The 12,497-nt window shown below is 38.9% G+C and overlaps 1 protein-coding gene across 1 annotated transcript; it reads right to left on the bottom strand.

Moving 5' to 3' along the window:
- Positions 1–7,454: 7,454 nt before the first annotated feature.
- On the bottom strand, positions 7,455–11,037 carry LOC122656627 (senescence/dehydration-associated protein At4g35985, chloroplastic-like). Its single transcript, XM_043851234.1, has 5 exons — positions 10,402–11,037; positions 9,281–9,408; positions 8,878–9,044; positions 8,622–8,706; positions 7,455–7,945 (listed from the first exon to the last, which is right to left on the bottom strand). Exons 1-5 carry the CDS (start codon positions 10,990–10,992, stop codon positions 7,783–7,785), a joined length of 1,134 nt encoding a protein of 377 aa, XP_043707169.1. The 5' UTR covers positions 10,993–11,037; the 3' UTR covers positions 7,455–7,782.
- Between the last annotated feature and the right edge of the window lie 1,460 nt (positions 11,038–12,497).

Here is a 12,497-nt window from a genome sequence, read left to right as displayed (position 1 = left end):
ATGGCTCAAGTCAGAATTTGTCACAACAACCTTAAACAATGGACAGAATTTTGAAAATGGCCGATACCACAGTATCGTATCGTTATCGGTCTCCAAAATTGGGAAGCTTCCGCAGCCGATTCAATTTGGGTTTGGTTTGGCTCAGAATCACCAGTGTCGAACGCGGGCTGGACTCGAAATGAGACCAAAAAGGAGAAAAGGTCCTAACCAAAGCCCATAACAGTAGTAACACGAGAGGACCATACCGGGAGCCCGGGACGGATGATCCATTGGGAAAGAAATGAGTCAAGTAGGACCCACCGACCTTGATCTGCATGCCAAGTAAGCGCGCCAAGTGTACCAACCTTCTCGATTCCCGGAGTCACACTCTCTCTCTCTCTCTCTCTCGCACTGGCAGTGAGGACTGAGGAGGTTTTGGCATGGGCGTGGTGGAAGTTAGAATACCCATTGCAGAAATCCTTCGATGGGATTCCCTTCCCTGCGGTCGTCTCTCCCGATCTTTCTATAGATCTTGATCTCTCTCGATTTATTGATGCCATCACTCACCACAAGCCATGGCTATAAGATTTGCTCCATTCCAGCGGTGCTCTCTGAGGGGTTTCCCAGTCACCACAGCTCTCGACTTCGACCGCATTGTCCAGGCTTTCGGCTACGAAGAGTTACCCTACGTTGGAGGAGCTGCTCCCCGTACCAACGTCGGTGGTCGAGTCTTTTCCGCCAATGAATCCCCTCCAGACCAGAAAATCCCCTTTCATCACGAGATGGCTCAGGTAGGAATTTGGATTCTTACAATTAATTGTACAAACTGAGTTTCCTTCCAAGCTGTTTTTCTTTTGAGGAAGAGCCAGCCAGTCGTGGTGAAACTCCCATAGTTCTCAGCCATATTGTTTACAAAAGGATGAAGGAGAGGTAACCCGGAATTCGTTGGAAGGCTGGAGGAGTTGGGTCTCATTTAATTTACACCAGGACATTAGGGGCTGCAGACAATTCTTCTTCTCGCATCGGCCGTGGTTGGCAGTCCACTTTCTTAACCAACGATAAATGCACAGCAGAGGAAAGGTATGACTTCTCCTCCCTCTCTGCTTTTTATTGAGATTTAATTTCCCTTAATCATTTTATCTCATAAGTATGTCGTACTATTGTAGTACCAAGTTTTTATTTACATTTGAATGTGATGTGGGGTTGAAAGAATAACCTCCTAGATAGGAACCCAAGATTAGCCAACTCAAACAGACAACCCAAAATTGACTTAAGATTGATATATCCCAGATGATTATCAAACTTTGAGAAAAAATAATTAATATGAAGAATAAGAACTCTGAGACGGGAAACCAGGAAACAAAGAAAATTCAATTATTTCAGAACAGACCAATGGAATTGGCTTAAACTTGGATTGAACCTCTATTTCAGTTACCTATCCCCGAAGTATTGGAATAATCAGATGGCTGATATAAAATTAATTTTGAAAACTCAGAATATTGAGAATATTAAGGGTATGTATGGTAACTTTCTAAAAAATGGATTCTGGTGTTTTTTCTGATTCTCAGGCCAGAATTGAAATAGATTATATATGAATTGTCCGATCCGATTCTGTGATTTTTTGAAATGGACCGGATGATATAATTGATTCTGGCAATCTTTTGAAATTCACATTTTAGAATCCATTCTACCAAAAATCGGGAAACACCGTCCAACTTAAGTAGCGGAAGGGTATTGATGGAATTTGCCCTCAAAACATAACAAAACCTAAGAGAAACGGAGGAACCTCACAAGGTCGACCTCTGCAACTCCACCAACCTCAAGGTTCTGATTTTTGGTTATACCCCTAGTCAGTTTCTTGCCCCATTGGCCAAAAGGTTAAGACTTCTGAAGCCTTTGGAAGAGGAATCCATGTCCACCCAACAATTCTTGACCACTCACGCCCAGTCCGTCAGGGCTTTAGCCTGCTTAGGTCTCCACCCCAATGACCCCATCGATTCTGAAATCTTCCAATGTCTTCCCTCCTTGCAGTGTGTTGTTGCCATCAGCGTCGGGGTTGAGCACATCGACGTGGCCGAGTGCCGCCGGAGGTGGATAGCAGTCACCAATGTCAGGCCTGCCTTCACTGAAGATGCTGCCGATTTTGCCGTCGAACTCCTTCTCGATGTCCTTCGCCGTGTCTCCGCCACTGACCGATATGTACGGCAAGGTCCTAGGAACCATAGTCTCAATTGCAGGGGCATTCGTAGTTACTCTCTACATATGCTTAAGAGTTTCGTGCAGTCCATGTACGATGAGGTAACCAATCTATCCCCCCTCGTTAAGAAGAAATTCTGTCTTTCTGTAGCTTATTCTGGAAAGTATCTACCATTTTCTTCATTTTTGGCTGGCATTCTGTGGTTTTATGGTTTACAGATTTGAAGTTTTTCCTTCAAAGTATTGGGTTTGTTACTTTGTCTCCCCCACCCCTTTTGTTGCTCGGGTTTCTTCTTTAGTAATCATGGGCATTGGATGTTTTCTTTTGTTTTTGCTTGTTCTCTGTTTTTTTATTTTTTTTATTCTAATTGGGCTTTTGACAAAGCTTGTGTGATATGAAAGTGTTGAATTTAGTTAGACGAATTGTTTGATTTTGGAGGATATTCTCAAATCACATTTCTTATATCTAAATTGGTTAGCTTGTATTGATGGGTAGGGTTCTTAATAGTTCAGATAGTTATGGGAAATGTGAAATTATTGGGTGCTGTTGCTTCATTTGTCTAGTCTTCCTTTGATGAATTAATCTGATTTCCTCAGCAAAGGTGTAGGATTTTGTAACTGTGAATGCATGGATTGTTGGGTTATTATCTTCTTCTTTGCTTTTGTCTTTGTTGGATTATAGGATTAGGTTGTCTAAGGTAATAGGGAGCTGCATTCATCTCCAAGGCACTCTATTAGTTGGGTTTAGGGTTTTAAATGAGAAGAATTTTTGGGTTTCAAAATGGGGTTTTGCTGAGAAATTGAAGGAGTAGTAGGAAGAGGAAATGTAGAAGGGAGTTGGAGGAGAGATTGATTGATGAGGGCTGGCATGGAGCAGGCAGCAGCTGCTGTCCGCACCAATAGCAGGTGCAGCCAGCAGCAGGGACCGGCTGGGCCTGCTCTTTCTGCTCACTAACAACTCATCTAAGCTGTTTTATTAAGAGGTGCAGGGGAAATTTTTTGATTCATTGAAGAAGTGCAGGAATAAGTTAAATAGGTGCACCTCTCTCTCTCTCTCTGATTCCTGTTTTCCTTCTGTTTTATTGAGCAGGATTGAGGTTTTGTAACATTGACTAAACTAACTGTAGGGATTAAGACAATGTTTGGGATCATCATTAAGCATGGCTGCTTATTATTATTTTTGTTAGAGACATGGCTGCTGGTTTATTATAGAAAACTTGAAATTGCATTTACAATAGCAGCATCTTGGATTTGAAAAGCTTATATCCAAGGCCTGGTAATTAAGTTAGGGAGTTAGTAAGCTTTAAAATAGCAGCATCCTGGATTGAGATATAGGAATCTCTTCAATAGCATTTACAATCTTCATAAAAAAAGGGACAAAAGGCAATCTTCATCCCTTCAACGGTTTATAGTTTCTTATTCCATTCCCCCCCCCCCCCCCGTCCTCTCTTGGTAAATACTTCAGCTACTTTTATTGAACTCTGACCCTTGTTATTGGATTTAATTTGTGTTGAGTATGGTTGCCTTGGGATCGTTTGCCATATCTAGCATGCCCAAGAGGTTAGAATTCCTATCCCTTTTTTCTAAAGTCTACATTCTATCTGAAAAAGAACCTGCTGCTGAATAAGTTCTGTTTTTTGTGTTATGTGAACTCAGATTCAACAATCATTGGATTGCTTGAGAACTACGCTTATAACATGAGAAATACCATTAAGGACGAGAAGTTTAGTGGGAAATTGGATCATGCAGACAAGCAAAAGATTGAGAAGGCAATCAATGAGGCGATTGAATGGTTGGATAGGAACCAATTGGCTGAAGTGGAGGAGTTGGAGGACAAAATGAAGGAATTGGAGGGTCTCTTCATTCCAATTATTGCAAAAATGTACCAGGGAGGAGGAGGTATTGGTGACATGCCTGAAGGTCTGTTCTGAAATTTGGTTCTCTGTGTATACTTTTCCCTTGTGGGTTCTAGAAGATTGTTTTGTAATTTGAGAGTTGTGTCTCAGTTGTTTTAGCTCTCTTGGGCAGACAGGGTTTGTTCATTCACTTGGATATAATTTGGCTTCATTCTTGTTATAAATGAAATAGGAAGTATATAGTTCTTTTTGGTTTACCCAAATTACTTCCTACAGCGAACAATTAATACATGAATCATACCAAGGCTTGCTAGTAGTTATAGCTCATTTATATATCTTTTGGGTGGGCTCAGCTTAGCTTCATTCTTATAGGAAGTTCTACTTCTAGAGCCCAATCTCATTTAATACTATACAATTGGTGATTACTTTTCATTACGATTTGGGTTAAAAGCTTTAGCTTGGTTGGTTCTTGGGTTTAGCATTATTGGCTCCGAAATGGTGGTGACCCTCTCAATTGTCTAAAATCCAACTATGAATCTATAATCCCTTGTGCTACAAGTAAAATCAATAAACAATTTTCATTCGTTTGTGTTTTGAAAATTATGCCTAAGGGATGAGATTTTTATGTAATTTGATAGAATTAGAAGAGAAAACTGTTTCTGTTAAAATGACAATCCATACATGTTTCTGTTTTTCTTTAATAGCAAAATCAATTTTTTACCATACAACATTTGTTGGTACAGAATTACTCCCAAAATCCAGAAACAGAAAAAATCAATTCTGACTCTAAATCATTTTTTTGAAACAGAATGGTTGCCATACATACCCTAAGTGGCTTCAGATTCAGAGCTCAGAATGCTCCCAAACCAGGATTGAATTATCCTCCTAAGGTACTCTTTAATTCCCCAAGAGAAGTGCTGGATCTGATTAACAGATCAGCCTGCGATTATTTAAGAAACCAGGCTGATATATGCTTCAGAACACGGGATCCGCAAGTCAGTAGTATAGCTATGAATGTAGTTTAAATCCCCAAAATTCTATAACCAACAGAAATTATACTGAAAAGACCAGAGATTAAAACTAAACAGAGAAGGGAAAACGCTAGATATAAGATCAGTACCTGCTGGAAGCAGAATAGGGTAAGAAAATAGGAAGAACTAAGGTTTCCCACCTACGGACCAGAATCCCTCTGTCCTCTCGGCTTCTCACCAGGCTGAATCCCTCAGTTTGTAGAGCAAAACTCAATCATTCAATTAATCAAAAACGTAGCTGAGCTTCAGCTCTTACAATGTATAAATAGAAAACAAAACAACAATTCCCATAGGAAATAGGAAACATAAATCCTATTCAAACTATGTTAAGTTTTTGTTGTTAACTACCAACATATCTTAAATAAATCATGCTTAAATTAGGAAAACAAATCAGCTACTAATTAATTAAATAACTAAGCCCCAAATGGGCTCGACCAGGCCCACGATTGGGTGGGGAGCCTACTGCTCTGTTTCTTCTTGCGGACAAAAATCCGTGTGTCAGGTTGATCCTGGGATGCATTGGCTGATTTTGTGGAGTTTTAAATCAAATGGCTTTGTCATGTCCTACATCACTTATCATATAGTTTCACGTCAAAGCCTTTCCTTTTTTTTTTTCCCTTCTGCTCTCTTTTAAATTTCGTTTTAATATTTTTCATCCAACAGTGCCACATAAACCTATGAGTATGATTCATTCTGTGGAATGCATGAACTGTCCAAAGTGAACCAATTTCCACATGCCATAATACCTTGCAAATGCAGCAAACATGTATGTCTGACTCCACAGATACTACCACATCCTCTAATATGTATTTCTGATAAGTTTTCAGTACTATAACCTGTTTTTCTCAAGGTGAGCATGAGAACATTGACATGGTCAACTGTTATATGTGATGGAACGAGTGTGGTGTTTTTTGTATGGATCAGTTGACCAGAAGACGATTTGTTTTCTGACATCCTGTAATTCCTTCCTATCCAGATATTCAAGTAATTTACAACTGAGGAGCCCATATCGATGCTTTAGTGACTTGACTGTTTTCTCTGGGGGCTTGTCAGTAGGATCAAGAGATCCTTTGTCAAAGTGAGTTGGAGGAAGAGACCACTGTTCTATGAGAATATATATGTTTGGAGCAGTTTTGAGAGATAATGTTATGCATGTCTTGATTGTATTTGATTTCAAGTCCGCTATTAATATTATTGAATGATGTTGCCCCATCATTTCTCTTATTCCTGAATCCATCTGACCAGTTTCACATCCTTTTAGAGGGGGGTTATTGGGAATCATGTGTGTGTGTCTTTTTGTGCATGTTGGGGTTGGGAGAGGTGCAAACCCATGAGAGAAAGAAAGAGAGACAAAATTTATAATTGTGAATCCACCACTCTAAATATCAAAACGTGTGAAAGGGCTGTCCACCTAGGTATGAAGCTGGAATGGATGGAGGATGGAGTGAAAACAGTAATGGGTCCGACTGATCTCAGCTGTTAAATTTGATCAGAATAGAGGGCGCAAGATTTGGTTTATTAGCATGTTAGCTGCTTATACAGGCTGTGAAAGCAATCACTTTTGGGGATGGGGCACCATTACCATCTGAAATAATCTATGTTTGCCTAAGAATCCTGGATGATGAATGTGTTGCCATTCCTTGGCAAAAGGGTGACATCCTACTTCTAGACAATTTGGCTGTCCTTCACTCTCGACAATCATTCATACCACCTTGCCGTATACTGGCTTCACTATACAAGTAGTACAGGGGCACTTCTCTTTTCCTGTACACCGACCAGTTCGTACAATTAATTGCCTCCTATACACCATTATGCCTGGACATATAAGGAGAGAATAGGTACAATTACATTGGTTGTGTGCTAGGCTTTCTTTAATGCGTAATAACTTCTGATGCTGTCCATTCTGGGAAGAGATTCACCACCCAGCTTTACTTGTATATGCTTCATATTTGGATTTTTAGTATTTTTGGTTTTTTTTTAACCTATTAATCTTCAGAAGTTTAGAACACCATGTGTTATTTCAATGATATGAAATTGATGAGCTTCTTCAAGCAAAACAACAATCAACAGAATAAATTTGCATAATCTGTTCATGAATCAATCGATGCAACTATTGGTTGAGTATTGCATCAAAACCATGGATCACATGTTTGATTTTGGAAATTATAAATCTGATATACACATAAAAGCTGCAAACTCGGTTGCAAAAGAATGTTTCAGTTAATGTACAGACACAAACATCTTATTGGTTGTCCACGAGAAGATAAGGGAGGGAGCCATTGTCAACTTAAGCACTCCAGTACCATGCTTCTGGTTAGAAAACGGTTTAAAATGCTAATGTCAAGAGATGAATACAGCTTGTGAAGCCTGTTATTTAGTTGTCTAAACTTACTGTGCTAGGAGTTGTTTATTTTAGGTGCCCATCAGATTGCAGGTTCATCAATATGTCAGGTAGTCAGGTACAAAATTTAAAAACACATAACCTTCTATTATCAGGAACAACATAAGTTAAACCGGTGAAATTCCTTGCTGGAGCAATACTCCGAGTCAAAGATCCATGACATACATTGTTTCTTCTTACCAGAGTTAAAGATCGATATCATACATTAATTTGATCCTGTGACTTTCTCAGTCATCAATCCTTTGTTTGGTGATTTTGGATGCTCAGTCTATCTGATCAGATGGGTTTGTTCAGGTAGAGACGTAGAGTAGTATGTGTATTACTTTTTTCTCTTTCTTACTGAATTTTTCAGTATTGCTGAAGGGACAGAGGAGGCTGGATCAATAGCCTTTCGTATCTTAAAGATATTCCAAGCGGTACAAGCACAGTGCCCTGCAGTTGCAAAGACATCTCCTGTCACCTCCCCTGCACTTTCCCCAAACCTGTTACCCCAGAAATAATCAAGTTAAGGCAGAAACATTAGTCATAGTGAGACAAGTTAAGTAAAACAAAGAAACAAAATTGTAAAAGTATAAAAAATTCCATCTTAAAAATCAGATAATAGATAGTTAAGAGCCGTCCTCATGAGTGAAAATCTGCAAACGAAATCTACATGTAAAATACTTGCACACAATTGGAAGAAGAAGAGGGAGTGGTGGGTGGAGGCTGGCGCTTGTAGACAAGGATACATGGTATGAACTATCAGTCAAACACGGAACTGGTTAAGAAACGTTGTGAAGTTGTCATGATTAAAATAATTTTCATGAGTATTTGCTGTCTAAATTCCCACAAGTTAGAATAGATAAATAAGGATCAAATCCTTATCAGATTATCTTGTATGGTCATGAAAAGAACACTAGAAAATGATCTTAAAGAATGGATAAGGCTAGGTTTCCTGGGACATTTTATAAGTTAGCTTTAGGTTGAGATTTTAAAATCTCCTTGGTGGGAGTAAGACCCAGGCTGACAGGTGCAACTCTTGTGGGAGTGCTCCATGTGTGTATCCGAGACATAGGGATATAGTGGTTACATAATTAGCACATGTTCTGCATTTTCAAGTTTTTGGGGTTTTCTTTTCCTTCTTATTTTGGTGGTAGGAAAAGTTCTTCAGTTCTATACCTTTGGGAGACCATTCTGGTTGCTGCACCAGATGTGGCAGAGAGAGCTTGTCTTTCAGCAACTTCAACTGCATCCAAAACCTTGTCTGTAGGTCCAAGATGGAAACTTTGGTTACTTTATATTTCTTGAATGACTGAATCAATAAAGTTACCATATATATTCGGATATGTTCAAATGACCATTATGTGATCATACAAGCATGAAGTGAAAATGTCCTAAGCATTTTGAAACCTTGTACTGTTGGGGTTTCACTTACTGATAGCATCAACTGAAGCCAAGAGAACCTCTCCAGGAACCATAGCTAGGAATGCCTTTCCGGACTGGGACTTGGCCAAAGGCGCCACGATGGATCCAGTGGCAATCCCGATCCCATCTAGCAGAGATTTACTCATCTTCTCAGTCATCTTTGATATCTTCCTCACCCTGTAAAGACAACAAAAACAATGTGTGCCAAAGAATTGATGTTTGGGAAATAGCCTAACCGTAGTGTGGTGATTAGGAAAAAGAATATGCAGCAGTTGAATTTTCTGGTGGTCCGATTTTATCCACCAAAACAAAAGCAGAAATAATATGATGCAGACATCTTACTTGCAACATGACACTATGAAACAATTATATTTGGTACTAAGTTTTACTTCTCAGGTCTTATTCTTTAATACCGTTTAAGACTTTTCTTTACACCGCCATTTTTTGTCTTGCCAGCTCTTTTGGTGCTCTTATTTTCCACTGCAGGTACACCATCCTTCTCCTCGACTTGACTTAGAATCATCTCCCCTCCCTTTTGAACCTGCATTTGTGATGCTGTTATTTGTACACGTACTCTTATTTGTAGAACCTATTACTTATATTTCAATCACTTGAAATGCTATTCGTATTACAAAAGTGCCATATCCATGAGGCACCATTTCTCAGAAAGTACACAGCTTAATATATTGGCAGTTCAGTAAACACATTTCTGGATTTTAAACTGCTTGCCTGGAGAAAGGAATGTACAGTGCTTAATATGACTTGGAAGATTTTCGAAGGAAGCAAAACATTTCCATACATGTAGCTGTAAATTAAATTTTTAACATCACTTTTCTCATATCTTGCTTATATTATTTATCTAAATGACTATTTTTTTTAAAATTTGTGGAATTTTTAAGGGACAGCCTTAATGTAGATCATAATCTTCGGTGTGAATCTGTACTTCATTCGACATCAAAACCACAAATTCAATGGATTGAGCATTCTTCGTCTTCCTCGATAGGGAAGCAATTATCTTTAGTTAGTATGGTTTTATTGATTGGTTTAGATTTTAAGATTGTTCTTTAAATTTCTTGCCACATATATTACCAAGAGCAATACATCCACTAATAAAATAATCGATGAAAACCTCACTTATCATTTATTTATTATGGTTTAGCTATTATCCATCGGTAAGCCAGCTTCTAATGGGTTATGTACTCGAGGGCGCAAATGAGTTTCATGACCAAGACATACAAATAAATTTTGAAGACCAAGACACACACACACACACACATTCACATTCACATTCACAGACCCTTACAAGCATTTGAATTTAGTATTCATATGAATGTTCTTGTTTTATTATTCCCTTCTTTTACATTTTATAAATATGTTTAGTTTCATTTATTGGAAATACTCTTATTTTCTATTGCTATATTAAATACTTAACAGTTATAACTAACCTGAAGAAAAGCTTAAATATAACTAGCAAGTTTCATCTTATCTTTTATTTGGTGCTGTTGAAAATTGAAATAGTCAATTACGGTCAAACCTTTTTAGAGTAAGCATTGCTACATCTGAAAATGCCCTTCACGATTTCACCACTCCCTCCTGCAATTGCCTTAGCTAAGACTCCATTGTAATCGTCAACCTTTGGAGCAAAATCCCTCCAATCAACATGCCGATTCTGAGTAGTAGAAGAGCTAGAAAAGCATGAATGCTCCTTCAGAAATGTATCCAGTAAACCCAATTCAGTAGGAGAATTTTCAGAGAAAGACACGCCATAGCTCAGAGGATCACCATCTTTGATGGGCAATGAAAAGAGATATTGGAAAGCGTCAAGCTTCACAACCGGCTCATCTTTTGTGAGAGGCCATTGTAGATCATCACCGACTTTGACAATTGTTGCAAGGGAAATATTCTCTTCAATAAGCTTGACAAGTACGAAATCTCCTTTTGCAAGTTCAGCTGTCTCTCCTTCATCCATGAGATTAATTGTGCATCCTGGGATACGCAACAACACTTCTTCTTTGGATTTTTTGGTTTCTGGGTTTTCTTGTTTTGATGGAAAGGCCATGTCAAGAGAGTTGTTATCATTGGTAGGGGAGCTGTATTTGGGACGACGAGATCTAAAGCAATTCATTTCCTCTCCTGTTGTGTTTCTCTATGTTTGGACCTTGCAGATGAAGAGGAAGTGTTGTAAAGCAGAAGAGGGAGGTAGGAGGGTGTTATGAGATGGAGATATACATGAATGAGTGAAAAGCAGGTAAGACTGTAAGAGCAGTAGAAAGTTATACTGTAATTGATTGATTCCTTTGCTACTTTATTCCATTCCTGAGGACAGTTCCACATAAATGGAAGGGACAGGTGCTTTCGGTGCAATTGGTTATTATCCTGGGGATGAGGAGAGGGTGTTTCCACTCCTAAATGGGCTCTCAAATCTTACAGCCTTTCTCGCTTGTTAAAAGAGTGCCAACTGCGAAGGTGTAACGAGCTCCTGTGCTTGCATTGGGTCATCATTTTGGATTTGGTAAAGTTTGAGATCAGGACATAAAGTCCACAAGGCCCCCCTTGTATGGAAAGCTCGCATTACTTGTCAATTCGTCATCTATTTCTTCTTTGTTCTTTCACTCAACTAGGCTTAGTCCGGGTTTAAAAACCCGGAATCAGGATCCAGATCAGTCCCGGATGATTCTGATCTGGATTGGATTGGATTGGAATCAGCTAGGATATGTGGAAACCAGCTTAAAAAAACCCTATAGACCCAGGCTTAGGCTCATTTATTTGAATGAGATAAATCTTGGGCGATAATTAAATCTCAATCAATTCAAATTCAAATAATTCCAACAGAGACTGGAATCGGTGGGTTTCGTCTTAACTCAGTTTTGACTCAATATGTGAAGAATGGAAGTGAATCCAAAATTACCGGAGTGGCCGATTGTAGGGTTTTTGAGACCAGATTGTTAGTTTTCTCAGATCTGAAAAAGCTGATTCTAAGGTTTTTGATTCACGCAGATTCTAAGGTTTGCAGGGACTGATTTAATCCCCATTCCGAGTTTAATATCCTTGAATGAATCAGAATCAGCATCAATCGAATCTTAAATCTAATTAGCCGATTCCACCGATTTTGAAAACCTTTGTTACCCATAAAACCACATTTCCAGCTCAAAAGATCTCCATGATGAGATGGGCGTTTGCTTTTTCCTTTTTTTGACTTTTGAGGCCCCGCCAAATTTTTTTTTTTGACTTTACAAGGTACATGCACTTATAAACAAACGAAATATCTGTTGAAGTTGAAACCGGGAAGGTGGTGGCAAATGGCAATTGCTTCAGTCCCATTCAATGATTGATCGTGTCAAATTGATGTTGAATCCATTTCTTGATCCTATCAAGTGCACTCAAATTCTACCATCTTCTTATCCCTTCCCCTCAAAACTGTAAGATCTACTGTATCACCTAGTAAACTCTTTTTGGGTTGAAAGAAACTTTTTCGGCGGGCAAAAGAGGCCTAGAGATTTAATGCCTACAGAATTTAATAGGGGTGTCAAAACCAAGTCTAAACCGATGAAACCAATCCGAACTGAACTGATATATAGCCCGAACCATTATTGAATCAAATCTAATTGGATCAGCTTTGAACTTGGGCAT

This window comes from Telopea speciosissima, chromosome 3 (assembly GCF_018873765.1).
Source record: "Telopea speciosissima isolate NSW1024214 ecotype Mountain lineage chromosome 3, Tspe_v1, whole genome shotgun sequence".
Taxonomy (NCBI): Eukaryota; Viridiplantae; Streptophyta; class Magnoliopsida; order Proteales; family Proteaceae; genus Telopea; species Telopea speciosissima.
Note: the sequence above shows the minus strand (reverse complement) of the source record. Positions and strands in the feature narration are given on the sequence as shown.